General features: G+C 45.8%; 1 protein-coding gene across 3 annotated transcripts in view; it reads left to right on the top strand.

The window, feature by feature from the left end:
- The window catches only part of TTC7A (tetratricopeptide repeat domain 7A), a 489583-nt gene that overhangs the window by 141629 nt on the left and 328003 nt on the right, over positions 1-19951 (top strand). For all 3 annotated transcript variants that reach the window (XM_040351571.1, XM_040351572.1, XM_040351573.1), the window contains 3 exons: positions 1971-2034; positions 7736-7873; positions 19018-19101. In XM_040351571.1, coding sequence (XP_040207505.1) covers positions 1971-2034; positions 7736-7873; positions 19018-19101 — 286 coding nt within the window. The remainder of the gene's footprint in view (positions 1-1970; positions 2035-7735; positions 7874-19017; positions 19102-19951) is intronic.

Consider the following 19951-nt stretch of genomic DNA (forward strand, 5'->3'; position numbering starts at 1 on the left):
AAAGGCGGGCCGCCCACGTCGCCGCGTCATTGTTGCGGCGACACCGCGTCATCGACGCGGCGACACCGCGGACACGCCCCGCGTATTGTTTACGCGCGGACTTCTGTTCGATGGTGTGTATAGCCATCGAACAGAAGTCCCCGGGCAGTCCCCGGCCAGACATGTCCGATGGAAACGGTCTGCAGACCGTTTTCATTGGACATGTCCTGCCGTGAGTACAAGGCCTCAGAGGTACCTCTCTTCTCTTTTATACCCTGTAAAAAAAAAAGAGAATAAAAAATAAAAGGTTTTACTTAACACACTCTAAAAATACACAAGGTTTCTTCAAAAAGTTTCTGGACTTTTTTCTAACTCTTTTTATTAAGAATTTCAAAAATAAAATGCATTATTTTTTCTAAACTGCAAGGTCAGCCGGCTTGCCAGACAGACTACATGACACGACCAAATACTGCTACTCCCGCCCCCCCACTGTTTCCAATGAAAATATAAAAGTGCAGAAACATTTTGAAGACCCCTCGTAATATAGTTAAATAAAAAGAAAGCATATTAATACTTTGCTTTCGAGCCAGTGGAGATTTAGTTTTCTTTTCGTCTTTTAAAGGCTCTCAGTTTGCTTCTTTGATGAAAAAAAGCCCATTGTATACACAGCTTATTGACTTGTATACAACAGTGACTCATTGCAATGGCTCATTCCTTATTGGATGGCCTTGTGTAACCTGCTTTAGACCCCACGCACACTGGGCGTTTAGTCCCGGGGCATAGAGCTCTGGTGTTTAACCACTTCCATACAGGGCACTTATACACCTTCCTGCCCAGACCAATTTTATAGCTTTCAGCGCTGTTGCACTTTGAATGACAATTGCGCAGTCATGCTACACTGTACCCACTAAATTTTTATAATTTTGTTCCCAGAAATAGAGCTTTCTTTTGGTGGTATTTGATCACCTCTGGGATTTTTATTTTCTGCAAAAAAAATTAAAAAAATTACCGAAAATTTTGTTTTAGTTACAAAACATTGTAAATAGGTACGTTTTCTCCTTCACTGATGGGCACTGATGGTACTGCACTGACGGGCACTGATAAGGCGGCACTGATGGGCACCGATGAGGTTTCTCTGATGAGGTGGCATTGATAGGCACTGATGATGGGCACTAATATGCGGCACGGATGGGCACTGATAGGTGGCACGGATGGGCACGAATTGGCGGCATGGGCGCTTTTTACGAACGGCGCATGCGCCGTCCGTGAAAGTATCCCAGTGCGCATGCTCCAAATTAACCCCCAAGAAGCCAATACTTTCGACGTGAGCGTAAATTCCGCACAGCCCTATTCGCGAACGACTTATGCAAACGACGTAATCGACGGAAAATTTGACGCTGGCCCGACGTCCATACTTAACATTGGTACGCCTCATATAGCAGGGGTAACTTTACGCTGGAAAAAGCCTAATGTAAACGGCGTATCTGTAATGCGACGGCCGGGCGTACGTTCGTGAATTGGCGTATCTAGCTGATTTACATATTTCTAGGCGTAAATCAGCGTACACGCCCCTAGCGGCCAGCGTAAATATGCAGTTCAGATACAACGGCGTAGGAGACTTACGCTGGTAATTCTGGCGTTTCTGATTCTTTGAATCAGGCGCCAAGATGCGACGCCTCGGACTTAGAGATACAACGGCGTATCTGGAGATACGCCGTCGTATCTCCTACGTGAATCCGGGCCCATGTGCGTGTAAATGCAGGCGTCCCAATACTTTTGACAATATAGTGTATATTTACATGTCACTTTGGGGAGGATCACAGCCAACAATACAGATGTGTTCTGATCGGTATGAAGGATGAGGAGCCCCAGTGACGGTATTGGGTGGCACATGAATCATGCATGGCTTGTTTTCCGTTACCGCTCTGTCAATGTAACACTTTGTATGGAGCTGCAGTATAACCTAATTCTTCTCTTGTGTGTATTTGTAGCCTGTTCTGCCCTCAGGACAATATCGAGGAAGCTCTACTTCTGCTGCTAATCAGCGAATCAATGGTAAGCGATCTACTCACGGCTTCCACTATTATTAATGTTTTGGAAAGAATATGTCCTGTATGTGAGTGCTTATCTCAGAGATTCTCCCGTCTCTCAGGTATTCTTTATGAACATTCACCTTGTCATTCCTTTACTCCAACATCATGTTCTCTGATAGAGTCTGACCTCCCAGGATCCACCTGTTTCTTTATCTTAGACCAGAGGTCTCCAGACTTCACAAAGGGCCAGTCCTTCAGGCTTTAGAGGGGGGGGGGGTAAACTGTGACCATTGGGAGTAGAAAAGGTTTGGATGTCAGTGGGAAAAAAATAATGCCCCATCATTTGTTTCAGTAGGAGTAATTGTGCCCCATCATTGGAGTCATTGGGAGAAACTGTGCCCCATCATTGGAGTCATTGGGAGAAACTGTGCCCCATCATTGGAGTCATTGGGAGAAACTGTGCCCCATCATTGGAGTCACTGGGAGAAACTGTTCCCCATCGTTGGTGTCATTGGGAGACATTGTACCCCATTGTTGGTGTCATAGGGAGGCAGTCCTGAACTCCCTGGGGCCCTAAGCAAGCGCGGGGGGGTGCCCTGCCAAAAATGAGGGGGGGATGGGCGCTGACATGTCACATTAAAGATTAGTTGAGAGGAGGGGGGCGAGGGTGTGACGTCTTACATTAAAGTGAGAAGCCGGGGGGTGCTGACTTCTTAACTCTTCTCCCATGCAGCCAGCAAGTTGGAAAGCGGGGTGAGGGGCAGAAAATGGCTTCTCACCAGGCAGGACCTCTAGTAATTTGGGGGCCCTCCGCAGCTTTGCGGGGCCCTAAGCGTCTTGCATAGTGAGCCTGTAGGGCGGATCGGCCCTGTAGGGAGGTATGGTACCAAATTGTTGGTGTCATTGGGAGAAATTTTACTCCATCATTGATGTCATTGGGAGAATTTGTGCCCCATCATTGGTGTCATTGGGAGGAATTTTATCCCATAGTTGGTGTCATAGGGAGCAATTGTTCCAAGTTGTTGGTGTCATTGGGAGTATTGGTGCCCCATCATTGGTGTCATTGGGAGAATTGGTGCCCCATCATTGGTGTCATTGGGAGAAACGGTGCCCCATTGTTGGTGTCACTGGGAGGAATTGTACCTTATCATTGGTGTCATTGGGAGAAATTGTACCCCATAGTTAGTGTCATAGGGAGCAATTGTACCAAATTGCTGGTGTCATTGGGAGAATTGGTGCCCTATCATTGGTGTCATTGGGAGGAATTGAACCCCATCGTTGGTGTCATTGGGAGAATTTGGTGCCCCATTATTGGTGTTATTGGGAGGAATTGTACCCCATTGTTGGTGTCATAGGGAGGAATTGTACCAAATTGTTGGTGTCATTGGGAGAATTGGTGCTCCATCATTGGTGTCATTGGGAGGAATTGTACCCCGTCATTTGTATCATAAATTGTGCCCCTTCATTGGCGTTAGTAGGGGGAATTATGCCCTATTGTTGGTATCAGTGAATTAAATAGTACCCCAAGGGCTGGATACAAACAGGCAAGGGGCTGCATCTGCCCCCTGGGGTACAGTTTGGAGACCACTGCCTTAGACTGAAGAATGATGGGAACTTTTGTTAAAGCTAAACAGTTTCTAGTTTCTTCAAAACTGTAAATTTACCACTGGCTCCATCTTGTGGTCAAATCTGATATTGCAGGCAAAACCGCTGGAGGCAGAACAGAAACCTTCCGGGGTTTATTGTCAAAGCTTAATTGAAAAACCTGAAGTTAGAAGCTGATTGGCGGCCATGCACAGCTGCACAAGATTTTGAGAGCTCCAGTTTTAATTAATCGCCCCACAACTTCCTATCAGTAAATCCTTTCTTGAGAGTTGACAAACATCTGCACAGCTTTGATTCATTTTGCATAAAGATCGTAGCTGGGGCCCATAGACATCAAACTAGCATTTTATGGAGGAGTTGTCAGCAACAGCAATCTCCATGTTTGTGTCATGACAGGTTCACTTTATGAATACAAATTTTGCAGATAACATATTTCTATATGTGACCTGTTCTGGGTGCATTTTTCTTGAGATTATACAGTGTCTCACAAAACTAAGTACACCCCTCGCGTTTTTGTAAATATTTTATTCTACCTTTTCATGTGACAACACTGAAGAAATGACATTTTGCTACAATGTAAAGTAGTGGTTGTACAGCTTGTGTAATGGTGTAAATGTGCTGTCCCCTCAAAATAACTCAACACACAATAATGTCCAAACAACTGGAAACAAAAGTGAGTACACCCCTAAGTGAAAATGTCCAAATTGGGCCCAATTAGCCATTTTCCCTCCCCGGAGTCATGTGACTCGTTAGTGTTACAATGTCTCAGGTGTGAATGGGGAGCAGGTGTGTTAAATTTGGTGTTATTGCTCTCTCTCATACTGGTCACTGGAAGTTCAACATGGTACCTCATGGCAAAGAACTCTCTGAGGATCTGGAAAAAATAATTGTTGCTCTACATAAAGATGACCTAGGCTATAAGAAGATTGCCAAGACCCTGAAACTGAGCTGCAGCACGGAGGCCAAGACCATACATTGGTTTAACAGGACAGGTTCCACTCAGAACAGGCCTCGCCATGGTCTACCAAAGAAGTTGAGTGCACGTGCTCAGCGTCATATCCTGAGGTTGTTTTCGGGAAATAGATGTATGAGTGCTGCCAGCATTTCTGCAGAGGTTGAAGGGGTGGGGGGTCAGCCTGTCAGTGCTCAGACCATACGCTGCACACTGCATCAAATTGGTCTGCATGGCTGTCGTCCCAAAAGGAAGCCTCTTCTAAAGATGATGCACAAGAAAGCTTGCAAACAGTTTACTGAAGACAAGCAGACTAAGGACATGGATTACTGGAACCATGTCCTGTGGTCTGATGAGACCAAGATACACTTAATTGGTTCAGATGGTGTCAGGCGTGTGTGGCGGCAACCAGGTGAGGAATACAAAGACAAGTGTGTCTTGCCTACAGTCAAGCATGGTGGTGGGAGTGTCATGGTCTGGGGCAGCATGAGTGCTGCCGGCACTGGGGAGGTACAAATCATTGAGGGAACCATGAATGCCAACATGTTCTGTGACATACTGAAGCAGAGCATTATCCCCTCTCTTCAGAGACTGGGCTGCAGGGTAGTATTCCAACATAATGACCCCAAACACACCTCCAAGACGACCACTGCCTTGCTGAAGAAGCTGAGGGTAAAGGTGGTGGACTGGCCAAGAATGTCACCAGACCTAAACCCTATTGAGCATCTGTGGGGCATCTTCAAATGGAAGGTGGAGGAGCGCAAGGTCTCCAACATCCACCAGCTCCGTGATGTCATCATGGAGGAGGGGAAGAGGATTCCAGGGACAACCTGTGAAGCTCTGGTGATCTTCATGCCCAAGAGGGTTAAGGCAGTGCTGAAAAATAATGGTGGCCACACAAAATATTGACACTTTGGGCTAAATTTGGACATTTTCACTTAGGGGTGTACTCACCTTTGTTGCCAGTGGTTTAGACATTAATGGCTGTGTGTTGAGTTATTTTGAGGGGACAGGAAATGTACACTGTTATACAAGCTGTACACTCACTACTTTACATTGTAGCAAAGTGTCATTTCTTCAGTGTTGTCACATGAAGAGATAGAATAAAATATTTACAAAAATGTGAGGGGTGTACTTACTATTGTGAGATACTGTATATGATAACAATTTGTGTATAAGGTGATGTGGGTACAATGGTGTTAATGGGTGTTAATGTATATAAAAGCACATAAACAAAAGTACTAAAACTGAATTAAAATTGAATTAGTAACAGGAAGTCACCTGTGTGTAGGAAAATGTCTCCCTGCGATATTCCCGTCATCTTAATGATATTACGCTCTGACAGGCTCCTGAGGCTTTTACGTTTATCCATGTATGACATTAAAAGCTCTTTCCTGTGATTTAGCGTGCAGATTATTTTTACTGGCACTATAAAATGCAGTGAAGGTAATTGATGGATGTCTCGATTACATAAGCTTGGAAATGTTAAAAAGATTTAGGTCTAGTTCACACGAGCCTCAGCTTGTAGACTGCAGAGTAATGTGCACAGCAAGCATTTATAAAGTGTTTTAAAAGCTTTTGGGAAGCTTGGAGCAGATTTCCTCAGACCCTTAAAGAGGAAGTAAACCTGGATGGGAGGAGATCAGACCTTCCACCAGGATGGGAGGAGCAGAGAGCGCAGCGTGATGGGAGGAGGCGCAGAGGAGCAGGAGATCAGACCTCCCACCAGGATGGGAGGAGCAGAGAGCGCAGCGTGATGGGAGGAGGCGCAGAGAAGCAGGAGATCAGACCTCCCACTGGGATGGGAGAAGCAGAGAGCGCAGCGTGATGGGAGGTGGCGCAGAAGAGCAGGAGATCAGACCTCCCACTGGGATGGGAGGAGCAGAGAGCGCAGCGTGATCGCAGGAGGCGCAGAGGAGCAGGAGATCAGACCTCCCACTGGGATGGGAGGAGCAGAGAGCGCAGTGTGATCGCAGGAGGCGCAGAGGAGCAGGAGATCAGACCTCTTACCGGGATGGGAGGAGCAGAGAGCGCAGCGTGATGGGAGGAGCAGAGAGCGCAGAGGAGCAGGAGATCAGACCTCCCACTGGGATGGGAGGAGCAGAGAGCGCAGCTTGATGGGAGGAGCAGAGAGCGCAGCGTGATGGGAGGAGGCACAGAGGAGCAGGAGATCAGACCTCCCACTGGGATGGGAGGAGCAGAGAGCGCAGTGTGATGGGAGGAGCAGAAAGAGCAGCGTTATGGGAGGAGGCGAGGGGAGCAGGAGATCAGACCTCCCACCGGGATGGGAGGAGCAGAGAGCGCAGCGTGATGGGAGGAGGAGCAGGAGATCAGACCTCCCACCAGGATGGGAGGAGCAGAGAGCGCAGCTTGATGGGAGGATCAGAGAGCGCAGCGTGATGGGAGGAGGAGCAGGAGATCAGACCTCCCACCAGGATGGGAGGAGCAGAGAGCGCAGCTTGATGGGAGGATCAGAGAGCGCAGCGTGATGGGAGGAGGCGTAGAGGAGCAGGAGATCAGACCTCCCACTGGGATGGGAGGAGCAGAGAGTGCAGCGTGGTGGGAGGAGCAGAGAGCGCAGTGTGATGGGAGGAGCAAAGAGCACAGTGTGATGGGAGGAGCAGAGAGCACAGGGTGATGGGCGGAGCAGAGAGCGCAGTGTGATGGGAGGAGGCGCAGAGGAGCAGGAGATCAGACCTCCCACTGGGATGGGAGGAGCAGAGGGCGCAGCGTGATGGGAGGAGCAGAGAGCGCAGTGTGATGGGAGAAGCAGAGAGCGTAGTGTGATGGGAGGAGCAGAGAGTGCAGTGTGATGGGAGGAGCAGAGAGCGCAGTGTGATGGGAGGAGCAGAGACCGCAGTGTGATGGGAGGAGGAGCAGGAGATCAGACCTCCCACCGGGAGTTTGCCTTCTTCCCCCCGGGCACTGGAACTGATGCTTTATATGTATATATTCCCCGGGTATATACTGTATATATTTATATACACACAACAACACACACTATAAGATGACAATTTTAAATGTATGACAATGTTTTAATATTTTATAGGGAAAAAAAGCATTTTATGCTTCCAAATGAGTTGTCCTTAAAAAGAGTGAATTTTAATTTTTTTTTTGCAAAGGTTTATAAAATCAGTAGCGGCTAAAAATTGTCTCCTTGTTACAGGCCAACAGAGATGCTGTTATTAGCCGCGCTCCAGACCAGAAGGAAGACCGCGCTGTCAGCCTACAGAATGCTTCTGCGGTATATGACCTGTTGAGCATCACAATGGCCAGAAGGGGGCAGTATGCCATGCTTTCGGAGGTAATGTGCTGTCCTAGTAAAAGGATCCTATAGGTCAGGGGTGTTGAATTAAAATTCACTGAGGTTCGATCAGTAAAATTTTCTTCCAACAGAGGTTCGAATCGCATGTTTGTGTGAAGACTATTGCCGCGTACGCACGATCATTTTTCGGGTTGTAAAAAAATAAGTTTTTCAGGCTCTAGAAAAAACAACGTTTTTTTCAACTTCATCATTAAAACGGCCTTGCCTACACACGATCGTTAAAAAAAAAATGCTCTAGCAAAGCGCGGTGACATACAACACGTCCAGCCCCGCCCCCTACAGTTAGAAACACATATGAGGTCACACATAACCCCATCAGTGCCCCCTAGTGGTTAACTCCCAAACTGCAATTGTAATTTTCACAATAAACAATGCATTTTTATAGCATTTTTTGCTGTGAAAATGACAATGGTCCCAAAAATGTGTCAAAATTGTCCGAAGTGTCCGCCATAATGTCGCAGTCATGAAAAAAATCGCTGATCGCCGCCATTAGTAGTAAAAAAAAAAATATTAATAAAAATGCAATGAAACTATCCCCTATTTTGTAAACGCTATAAATTTTGCGCAAACCAATCGATAACCGCTTATTGCGATTTTTTTTTACCAAAAATAGGTAGAAGAATACGTATCGGCCTAAACTGAGGGAAAAAAAAACGTTTTTTTATATCTTTTTGGGGGATATTTATTATAGCAAAAAGTTAAAAATATTGCATTTTTTTCAAAATTGGCGCTCTATTTTTGTTTATAGCGCAAAAAATAAAAACGACGGAAATCGACGGAAGCGCCACCTAGCAGCCAGCATAAATATGCAACTAAGATACGACGGCGTGAGACACTTACGCCAGTCGGATCTTAGCCAAATTCCGGCATATCTTGTTTTCTGAATACAGAAAAAAGATACGCCGGAGCATCCTAGAAGTTACGCGGCGTATCTATAGATACGTCAGCGTAACTTCTTTCTGAATCTACCCCAATGTCTTCTGGGAAAGTCCAAGGATGAGAGGACCTCCGTGATAGGCGGTAGCAGAACACAGTGTCAAACGCCTATCACAGACCAGGAGGGACGCCCGCGACCCAACAGGTACACTGACTCGAGTATAAGCCGAGGGGGCTATTTTCAGCCCTTAAAAAAGGGCTGAAAAAACTTGGCTTATACTCGAGTATATACGGTAATCAATATACACTTATTGGGATTTTTTTTTTACCAAAGACATGTAGCGGATTACATTTTGGCCTTAACGTATAAAGAAATGTGATTAAAAAAAAATTGCATTGGATATGTTTTATAGCAGGAAGTACAAAATACTGTTTTTTTTTTTTTCCAAAATGTATGCTTCTTTTTGTCTCGTTTATAGCACAAAAAAAAACAAAAAAACACAATGGTGATCATATGCCACAAAAAGAAAGCTCTAATTTTGGGGGGGGGGGGGGGGATGATATTCATTTTGTTTGCGTATTGCATTGCAATCACCAGTTAAAGTAGAGGATGTTGAAAAGCAAAAAATAGCCTGGTCATGAAGGGGGTAAAATCTTTCGGAGGCTGAGGTAGTTAAAGTGGAGGTTCACCCTCAAAAAAATTTCTGACATCACACGGAGTCGCGCCATCCTACCGACAGAATGCCGGTGTTTTTTTTTTTCTCAGCACATACCTCTTAATCCCGATTTTCACCTCACGGCAATCCCGCGGGAGTGGGCGTTCCCAAGCACTGCCTGTGATTGACAGTTTTCCGAATGGCGCATACTGCGCGTCACAGGTTTCTGACAGAACCCGAACGTCGGTGCGCAGGCGCCGTATAGAGCCGCACCAAAGTTCGGGTTTTTTCGGCAACCTGTGATGCGCAGTATGCGCCGTTCGGAAGCCTGTCAATCACAGGCAGTGCTTGGGAACGCCCACTCCCGCGGGATTGCTGTGAGGTGAAAATCGGGATTAAAAGGTATGTGCTGAGAAAAAAAAAAACACCGGCATTCTGTCGGTAGGATGGCGCGACTCGGTGTGATGTCAGAATTTTTTTTGAGGGTGAACCTCCACTTTAATATATTCTATATAATAATAAAGAGATAAACTGATTTTGCATGACTTTGTACAAGTAAGCATGACTTTGCATGGGGAAGAGATAACCTACCAGATGGAGTTGAGAATACTGTGGAGTCTGTTTATGAGTTATGGAAAGAGGAAGACAAGGCTGATGAGGGAATTGGGTGATCACAGGTCACTGCTGCCATTTGTGCTTTAATTAATATGTAAACATTAAGCTGCAGGGAAGAAAAAAATGGGAAACAAATACACTGTAGAACTAAAGGCAACACTTTTTTATTTTAGATTGAATAAGGGAGGGTTATAACACCTGTTGGATTTTTTTAGTCATCTGTGTCCTATGGAGAGATTTCCCTTCACTTCCCGTCTAATGGCCAAAACAGGAAGTGAGAGTAAATCCATTCAAAGTGACAGAAGCCCTGGTTGTCTCCAGAACTAGTGTCCCCATTGTTAAATTATTCCTCTATTCTAAGGTGACCAAATGTTTTAAATGAAAGCTGGGGACATTTTTTTTTTTTTACTAGTAATGGCGGCAATCAGCGACTCTGCCCGTCACCGCCACCACCCACCTCACAGCCTGTCAAGCCTTATAAGGCCTCGTACACACGACGGGACATGTCCGCTGGCGGATTTTGGTCTGATGACGTGGCCGCGCCGTCGCCGCGACGATGACGCGGCGACGTGCGCGACGACGTGCGCGACCCTGGAAGGTCAATGCTTCCACGCATGCGTCGAATCACTTTGACGCATGTGAGGGCTTTCGGCCGAGCGGACATGTCCGGTGAGTCGTACAGACGACCGAACATGTCCGACGGACAGGCTTCCAGCGGACATGTTTCTTAGCATGCTAAGAAACATTTGTCCGCTGGAAACCTGTCCGATCCGCCGGAAAATTGTCCGGTCGGCCGTACAGACGACCGAACATGTCCGCGGAAACTGGTCCGACGGACCAGTTTCAGCAGACATGTTCGGTCGTGTGCAGGGCTGTGGAGTCGGAGTCGGAGTCGGGGGAAATTTTGGGTACCTGGAGTCGGAAAACAATGCACCGACTCCGACTCCTACTAAATTTAGATTGGAATAAAAAAAAAAAAAAAGCAAGTTTAAATGTCCCAATTCACAAAAAGTTATAATTAATGACTTCTCTACTGTAAGAATAAAGACCAATGCATGCAGTGCCTCACGTAACCGCAAAACGAACACGTTAAGTGACCGTGAAGAAGCATGCTTTTCATGTGCTTCACTATATGGCACGCAACGCACAATTAGGAGCTGCAATACTTATACTTTCCATAGTGTTGTGTTCTGCTTTTACAGGGAACGCATGTTAGAGAACCAGTAAGTGTCCAAATAAAAAAATTCCAACAGGAGTTTTATAAAGCACTAAAAGAAGTTGAAAAGTATGATCGCTCATCAAAACTTACTGTTGAAGAAGCCATCCTTGTTTATCCAGAGATCGTTAGTGATGTGGCCAGAATAGTTACTGCAATGCCACCCACCCAAGTCAGTGTCGAAAGATTATTTTCAGCCCTAAAAATAATAAAGTCTGACTTAAGAGCCTCTATGAAAGAGGATCTGGCAGAGGCAATTCTCTTCCTTAGAACTCTACATTGAATTGATTTGCATTTGCTAAGCCTATAACTACATTTCAAGATTAATATAAACCATTTCTAGGTTTTACAGATTTTGTATTTGGTTCATTATAGATAAGCTTTGTTTTTGTTCTAAAACAACCAAATAATGTGGTTTGTATTTTTGAACTGGTAAAGATCCTGTTCCTGATGTTTATGCCTGCTGCTACTATCCAGACACTTGATTGTTTTCATTGTGTTTGTCTTTTGCTTAAACTGTGCAATACAGTAGACTGTTGGCTTCCCAGCCAGTAGTCCTGTGGTAGGTTGCGTTTCTTTCACTCAAGGAATGTATAAAATACATTCGCATATTAATACAGAGGAGTCGGAGTCGGGGAGTCGGAGTCGGAAGTCGGAAGTACATAAAACTGAGGAGTCGGAGTCGGAACATTTATCTACCGACTCCACAGCCCTGGTCGTGTGTACGAGGCCTTACACACGACCATTTTTCATGACGAGAAAAAGGCAATTTTTTTAATTGGTTGTGAAAAACGGTCGTGTGTCGGCTCCAGAGCATTTTTCTCGACAAGTTAAAAATTTAGAACCTGCTCAATTTTTTATCGTTGTTTTTCACGCCGTGAAAAACGGTCGCGTGTACACTTTAACGACGGGCATGCTCAGAAGCAAGTTATGAGACAGGAGCGCTCGTTCTGGTAAAACTACCGTTTGTAATGGAGATAGCACATTCATCACGCTGTAACAGACAGAAAAGCACGAAGACTGAAAAGCGTGAATCGTCTCTTACCAAACTTTTACTAACATGCCGTAACACGAAATCAGCAAAAGCAGGCCAAAGGGTGGCGCCATTCTAATGGAACTTCCCCTTTATAGTGCCATTGTACATGTTGTACGTCACCGTGCTTTGCTGTATCCTTTTTTCTGTATCCTTCCCCAGATCTGTGCCTCCATACAATCCTGTCTCGGAGGTCTACAGACAATTCCTTGGACTTCATGGCTTGGTTTATGCTCTGACATGCACTGTTACCTGTAGGACCTTATATAGGCAGGTATGTGCCTTTCCAAATCATGTCAGATGGGCACAGTGAGGCTGCAGATGGGCACAGTGAGGCTGCAGATGGGCATTGTTGACCCTCTTTTGCACTTACAGTAGCTGCTGCATTTCTCACCCTAGGCTTATACTTGTCAATACATTTTCCCAGGTGATAAACTTAGGTGCCTCGGCTTATATTCCAGTCGGATTATACTTGAGTATAAATGGTATATGCTGTATGGAGTTATAACTTTAATGGCCATCTTTCCTATACTCCTGCAGTGAAGCTCTATGTTCCCAAAGCATTTTTCAGTTTAATTTTGCTTCTTCTTACCTGGAATGTACATAAGTTCTATTAGTGTTCATCAAGCTCTTTACAGCATATTACTGCTGCAATGATTCTTAAATCCATTTGCGGGGATTCCATGATTTTTGGCAACTCTGATCCTGCAGCTTTTACACAGCTTAATTGCTCATGTGCTTGGAATAGAGCTGTGTGGATGACTGCTTTCCACGATACTTCTGCATGAAATCACACTGTAACATCTGCACCCACCGGCCGAAGAAACACCAACATCGTGACCGGTGCTCGCTCTGCACCCTGGAAAATGAAGAGGTAGCAAGGGGTTCTTTTCAGTCTATCAATGCTCAAGATCTCTGAGATATACATATCTATATAGAGATATATACACATATTTCCCTTTAAGGCCTCGTACACACGACGGGACATGTCCGATGAAAGCGGTCCGTGGACCGTTTTCATCGGACATGTCCGCTGCCGGATTTTGGTCTGATGGCTGTACACACCATCAGACCAAATTTCCCGTGGACAGCGAACGCGGTGACGTGGCCGCGCCGTCGCCGCGATGATGACGCGGCGACGTGCGCGACCCTGGAAGGTCAATGCTTCCACGCATGCGTCGAATCACTTTGACGCATGCAAGGGCTTTCGGCCGAGCGGACATGTCCGGTAAGTCGTACAGACGACCGAACATGTCCGACGGACAGGCTTCCAGCGGACATGTTTCTTAGCATGCTAAGGCCTCGTACACACGACCGAACATGTTTGCTGGAACTGGTCCGCGGACCAGTTTCCAGTGACATGTTCGGTCGTCTGTACAGCATGCTAAGAAACATGTCCGCTGGAAGCCTGTCCGTCGGACATGTTCGGTCGTCTGTACAACATGTTCGGTCGTCTGTACAGCATGCTAAGAAACATGTCCGCTGGAAGCCTGTCCGTCGGACATGTTCGGTCGTCTGTACAACTCACCGGACATGTCCGCTCGGCCGAAAGCCCTCGCATGCGTCAAAGTGATTCGACGCATGCGTGGAAGCATTGACCTTCCAGGGTCGCGCACGTCGCCGCGTCATCGGCGACGGCGCGGCCATGTCACCGCGTTTGCTGTCCGCGGGAAATTTGGTCTGATGGTGTGTACAGCCATGAGACCAAAATCCGGCAGCAGACATGTCCGATGAAAACGGTCCGCGGACCGTTTTCATCGGACATGTCCCGTCGTGTGGACGAGGCCTTAGAAACATATGTCCGCTCGGCCGGGAATCCGGTCGGGTCGGCCGTACAGACGACCGAACATGTCCGCGGAAACTGGTCTTTCAGTTTCAGCAGACATGTTTGGTCGTGTGTACGAGGCTAATGGATGGAACGGATCCATTAAAGGAAATGGAAACTGACCCATTGGCGACAAGCCACCTACCAAGTTTTTCTTAATTTCATCCTTCAATAGATGTTCTGCATCCGGCAGCTCTGCTCAGTTTCTGTGGTTGTCAGTATCCTTATTCTCCAAATATTCCTAATTCAGGTTCACTGTGCCCTGGTTGTGAACACTACTCTCCTTACTTCATACAAGGAGACTGCAGAACATGGCATTGTGAGAAGAGTCCTAATAATCTAAAAAAAAAACTGTAATGCCGCGTACACACGACCGTTTTTCGGGTTGTAAAAATGACATTTTTAATGGTTTAGAAAAACCGACGTTTTTTTCAACCCGATCGTTAAAACGGCCTTGCCTACACACGATCATAAAAAAAAAAAGCGCGGTGACATACAACGCACTATAAAGGGGAAGTTCCATTCGGATGGCGCCACCCGTTGGGCAGCTTTTGCTGATTTCGTGTTAGTAAAAGACGATTCGCGATTTTCAGTCTGTTACAGCGTGATGAATGTGCGTACTCCATTACGAACGCTAGTTTTACCAGAACAAGCGCTCCCGTCTCATAACTTGCTTCTGAGCATGCGTGTTTTTTTCACGTCGTTAAAGCCCACACACGACCATTTTTTTACGATATTAAAAACGACGTGAAAAATTAGAGCATGTTCGAAATTTTTAATGCCCATTTTTTACATTGTGAAAAATGCTCTGGAGCCCACACACGATCGTTTTTAATGACATAAAAAAAAAACGCCTTTTTTTACAACCCAAAAAACGCGCGTACGCGGCATAAGACCCGTCAATTAGTTGCAATTATATAAAGAATAGATTGGAATGAACATGAGCCTTATGCCTATGCAAGACAATTGGTTCACTTAAATAATCCCTCTCAAACATATAACTTCTTTTGCTCCCTTGCTGCTCCATTGAGCCATCTGCATCAAAGAAAAATTGCCAGTGTTATAGGTGTGGGTAGCATCTCTCTCCTTTCTTTCATATTAAATGGATGGATGCCTAAGTAGCCAGTTCAAAGCTGTCATGTGTGGGCAGCAGTGGCGGCTGGTGCTCAACATTTTTGGGGGGGGGACAAACAAACTGAAAAATTCTGGAAAAAAACCCCATCAATTGCAGCCACTGTGCCCATCAAACGCAGCCACTGTGCCCATCAATCACCCCGGCCTTAAGGACTTTCCATTGGCTATCTGTAAAGGATCGGGTTACATTCAAGACCCTCTGCCTCACCCACAAATGCACATAAAGGAACGCGCCTCAATATTTATGCGAGAAAATAAAACGCTACACCCCTAATCAGGCCCTCCGATCAACTAATCAAAATCTCCTCCACATCCCCAAGTCCCGCTACAAATCTAAAGGAGCACGAAGATTCGCACTCCAAGGACCACGGCTATGGAATTCTCTACCCACAAACATCCGCATGGAATAAAACCATCGGGCCTTCAGGAAAAAACTTAAGACCCACCTCTTTTGAAGGATCTGGACGGAATTGGACAAAAGCGCTTGAGGTGATTCAGTTTGCATTTGTAGCGCTATATAAGTTACTCACTCATCAAACGCAGCCACTTTGCCCATCAAACGCAGCCACTTTGCCCATCAAACGCAGCCACTGTGCCCATCAAACGCTGCCCCTGTGCCCCATGTGCTGCCACTGTGCCCCAAATGTTGCCACTGTGCCCCAAGTGCTGCCAATGTGCCCCCGTCATCTGCCCGGCACTTACCTTGTCTCAGGTGGGCAGCGGGTGACAGCGGCAGGCGGCGAGCAGTGCCCGGTGTCGTCTATCTTCCCCGACCCTGATTGCTTCTCCCGCTTACTCCTCCTCTTTCCCTGTGTTGTGATTGGAGGCCTGATAGGCGTCCAATTACAGCATCTGTAGCTTCAGCCAATCATGTGACAGGTAACACAGACCCGGTGCGCCTGATTGGCTGAGAGGCGGTTCAATGTTAGGAAAGCGAATTCCTTCGCTTTCCTAACATACAGCTGAGTGAGAAGCGAACACACTTTTTTGGATGCCTATCAGAGCCTATAGCTATAATCAGGTGCATCCAAAAAAAAACCCCACCACTGTAATTCAGGTGCATGGTAACCGAAAAGGGGCCGTCCATAGATAGATTCATACATTGCATGAATCTATCTATGGTAATTAGTGAGTTACAGGAGAGGGGCGGCATTCCTGCGCCCTTTATGGATGCGCCACCGCTGGTGGGCAACTTGGAGCTCACAAAGAGCATCCTCTCTGTGACCAGTGCGGTCACAGAGTGTAGAATCGAGAGTAGAAAGGGAAAAGAGGGAGGCCAGTGTTATTTAAGTGTACCAGTTGCTCTAACCAGCAAAGACAAAGCACAGGCTCAGTTTAAGACTGGGTTTAGACTTGTGTTGTTTGTTGAGGCACATTAACATGCATTAACATAAATGGGCTGCCAATGCGCAGCATGTTGCAGTGGAGATATGTTGGCCACTACTTATTTAATGCATTGGGGTTCCATTCAAAATACATAGCACCATGTTACATTTGGGCCTAGTTATAGGGTCATAGGAACCACAGGAAATAATTTGGCATGTTTCTTCCAGTCAATACAAAGCATTCTCTCATTTGATGAGGTGGAGATTTTGGAGTCACCACCCTCACTGCTCAACATAGTTCCTTTTGTTTAGACTGGAGTGACATTATTTCAAAGGCTATGAGGTGCACATTTTGGACAGAGATGACAATTTGATTTGCAAGATGTATGAAAGAGGCCAACTATGTCAGACTGGTACAGCCAACCATAAATGGGGGTGGGGCCTTTTACACCACCTGTCCTTCACATATAATGCCATGGAAATGCCATGGAAAAGAAGGAATAACCACCTATTCAAACTTCTTGATATAATAGATCAGGTGTCTCCATACTTTCTAAATAAAGGGTCAGTTTATTGTTCTCCAGTCTTGTAGCCATTTGGAGTAGAATGATCTTGCTGTCTTTGGGAGTAAACAATGCATCTTTAGTATTACGTACCTGAAGTAATTTTGCAATATCATACAATCTAATATAAACTATATAGAACTATTGCATACATGTGATAACTTGTCTATCCCTATAATAAGCTAGTCTAAAAGAGTCTGATAAGCACAATGATATAACAAACACATCTGCTTAGTAAACAATGTTACATTTATTTCCCAAGAAAATAGGAATATCACACACTAAACAGCAGATATCTATAGAGCGGGGATATGCAATTAGCGGACCTCCAGATGTTGCAGAACTACAAACCCCATGAGGCATAGCAAGACTCTGACAGCCACAAGCATAACACTCAGAGGCAGAAGCATGATGGGACTTGTAGTTTTGCAACAGCTGGAGGTCCGCTAATTGCATATCCCTGCTATAGAGCATACAACAACAATAAAACATTAAAGATACTGATCACATCCTCTAGAATAGACTCGTTGGCTGGTCTCAAGATGGCAAAAATAGTCTGGGCTGCATGGCTTAGGCCCAAACCAGCATCCAGAGCAAGGTCTCTAGGTGGTGAAAAGAGAGAGCCAACAGGCTCAGGCAAAGGACAGCAGCTAAAGAGGCCAAACTCTTTTCTTTGTGCACTTTTTACTTCCACTCGTAACCACCCTCACTTGCATCTTGTCCAATGAGATATTGCCAAAGGTAGTCCTTGTGATATATTATATTGGCCTCTAGGTGGCAGTATTGCCCATATCATCTCCATGAGCCCTGGGTCGTCTTAACTAGCCCTTATTCTCTTTGAAGCTTGCCTGCAGAGTGGTAATCACTGATTCTCATCTTATTGTCCTAGCCAGACAGGAGCCAGGCCCCTTTGCTATGTAGATTCTGCTTGGGGCCATCTGTCTGTAAATACCTTTATCCTTTAAAACCATGGAGCTGCAAGTATCAGTCTGGCTGATCTTTGGGAATAGGGAACAGATATGTAGAAACTCCAGAAATATTATATGAACTCATGTTGCCTTCCAACAGTACCCCATCGCTAATGTCAGTAGGAAGCAGAGTACCCCATCATTGGTGCTAGTTTGAGGAAAAGTGCCCCCCCATCATTGGCATCAATGGGAAAAATAGTGCCCATTTTTTATGTCAGTAGCAGGAATATTGCTCCATTGTGGGTGTCAGTGGGAGGAATAGAGAATAGTCTTTTATCGGTGGAAGGAAAAGTGACCCAAGGGGCTTATTAAAGGCAAGCATAGGGCCACATAGTGCACAGTTTGGAGACCACTGCCATAGATGGCTCTACAACTTTCACACCTCCGACCTGTTTATTTGCAATCAATAACATCCCAGTGATTAGAAAATGGGGCAGTTATCACAAATTATGGGGCCCCTTACACAGCTTTAGGCAGGGCCCCCCCTGGAGCAGTGAACCGAGGGGGGGGGGGGGTTCTGATGAAAGAAAACAAGTGTAATCTCTTCTCTCCTGTTGCGAGATGATAAGGGGTGTTCCTGGGGACCATCGGGGGCCCCTTACAGGTGTAAAGCAAAAAAAACGGGAGGGGTGTCTGTACAGGTGTAATGCAAAAAAAAAAAGCTAGGGGGCCAGCCAGGTCCCTTACAGGTGTATTGTCTGTACCCCCCTGATGGCGGCCCTGTGTGTGGATATAATGTTGGAATATGTTCCTAACACTCATTAGAACTGAAGAAGTAGCTTGGATAGGCTACGATACATCTTCAAACTTACAGAACATGTCCGAGTGAATGTTACTAACTACTACTAGATAGAATAGAGTTCTTTCTTACCTGAAACTTTTTTTCTGATTTGGGTTTTCTCTGTTTTTCAGTGTCTGGAGAGAGCCATGAAGTTTGCATGTGGAGAGTTTCATCTTTGGTATCAGTTGGCGTTATCCATGATATCTTGTGGCAAGGTAACAACATAAGCTACATGACACAATGAAGATTACAATTTTGGGATTATTTTTGTAATCTGGAGAAAAAAATGTTGCTGTAACCTGTATCAGTCAGATTTTAATTGTTGTCCTTCTTTACATGGGATTCATCTTGTAGAAGAGCAATTTGTACTGCAGCATTTTGCAAAGCTTTTAGCATGTTTCACGCACCCGTGATTTCCCCCCCTATTTTCAAATAGCATGTTTCACGGAGCTACCGCCACAATGCAAGAAAAACAAGAATAATTACAGTGCCTTGAAAATTTTCCACAATGTTACAACCTAAAACATGTAAGGCCTCGTACACACGAGGGGACATGTCCGATGAAAACGGTCCGCGGACCGTTTTCATCGGACATGTCCGCTCGGAGAATTCGGGCATCAAACTGAAATCCGCGCGGACAGGATACGCGGTGACGTGGCTGAGCCGTCGCCGCGACGATGACGCGGCGACGTGCGCGACCCTGGAAGGTCAATGCTTCCATGCATGCGTCGAATCACTTCGACGCATGCAAGGGCTTTCGGCCGAGCGGACATGTCCGGTAAGTCATACAGACGACCGAACATGTCCGACGGACAGGCTTCCAGCGGACATGTTTCTTAGCATGCTAAGAAACATTCGTCCACTGGAAACCTGTCCGATCCGCCGGAAAATTGTCTGGTCGGCCGTACACACGACCGAACATGTCTACTGAAACTGGTCCGCGGACCAGTTTCAGCAGACATGTTCGGTCGTGTGTACTAGGCCTTAATGTATTTTATTGGGATTTTATTGGGATTTTATGTGATAGACCAACTCAAAGTGGCGCATAATTGTGAAGAGGAAGTA

The sequence above is a fragment of the Rana temporaria genome, chromosome 4 (assembly GCF_905171775.1).
Source record: "Rana temporaria chromosome 4, aRanTem1.1, whole genome shotgun sequence".
NCBI lineage: Eukaryota > Metazoa > Chordata > Amphibia > Anura > Ranidae > Rana > Rana temporaria.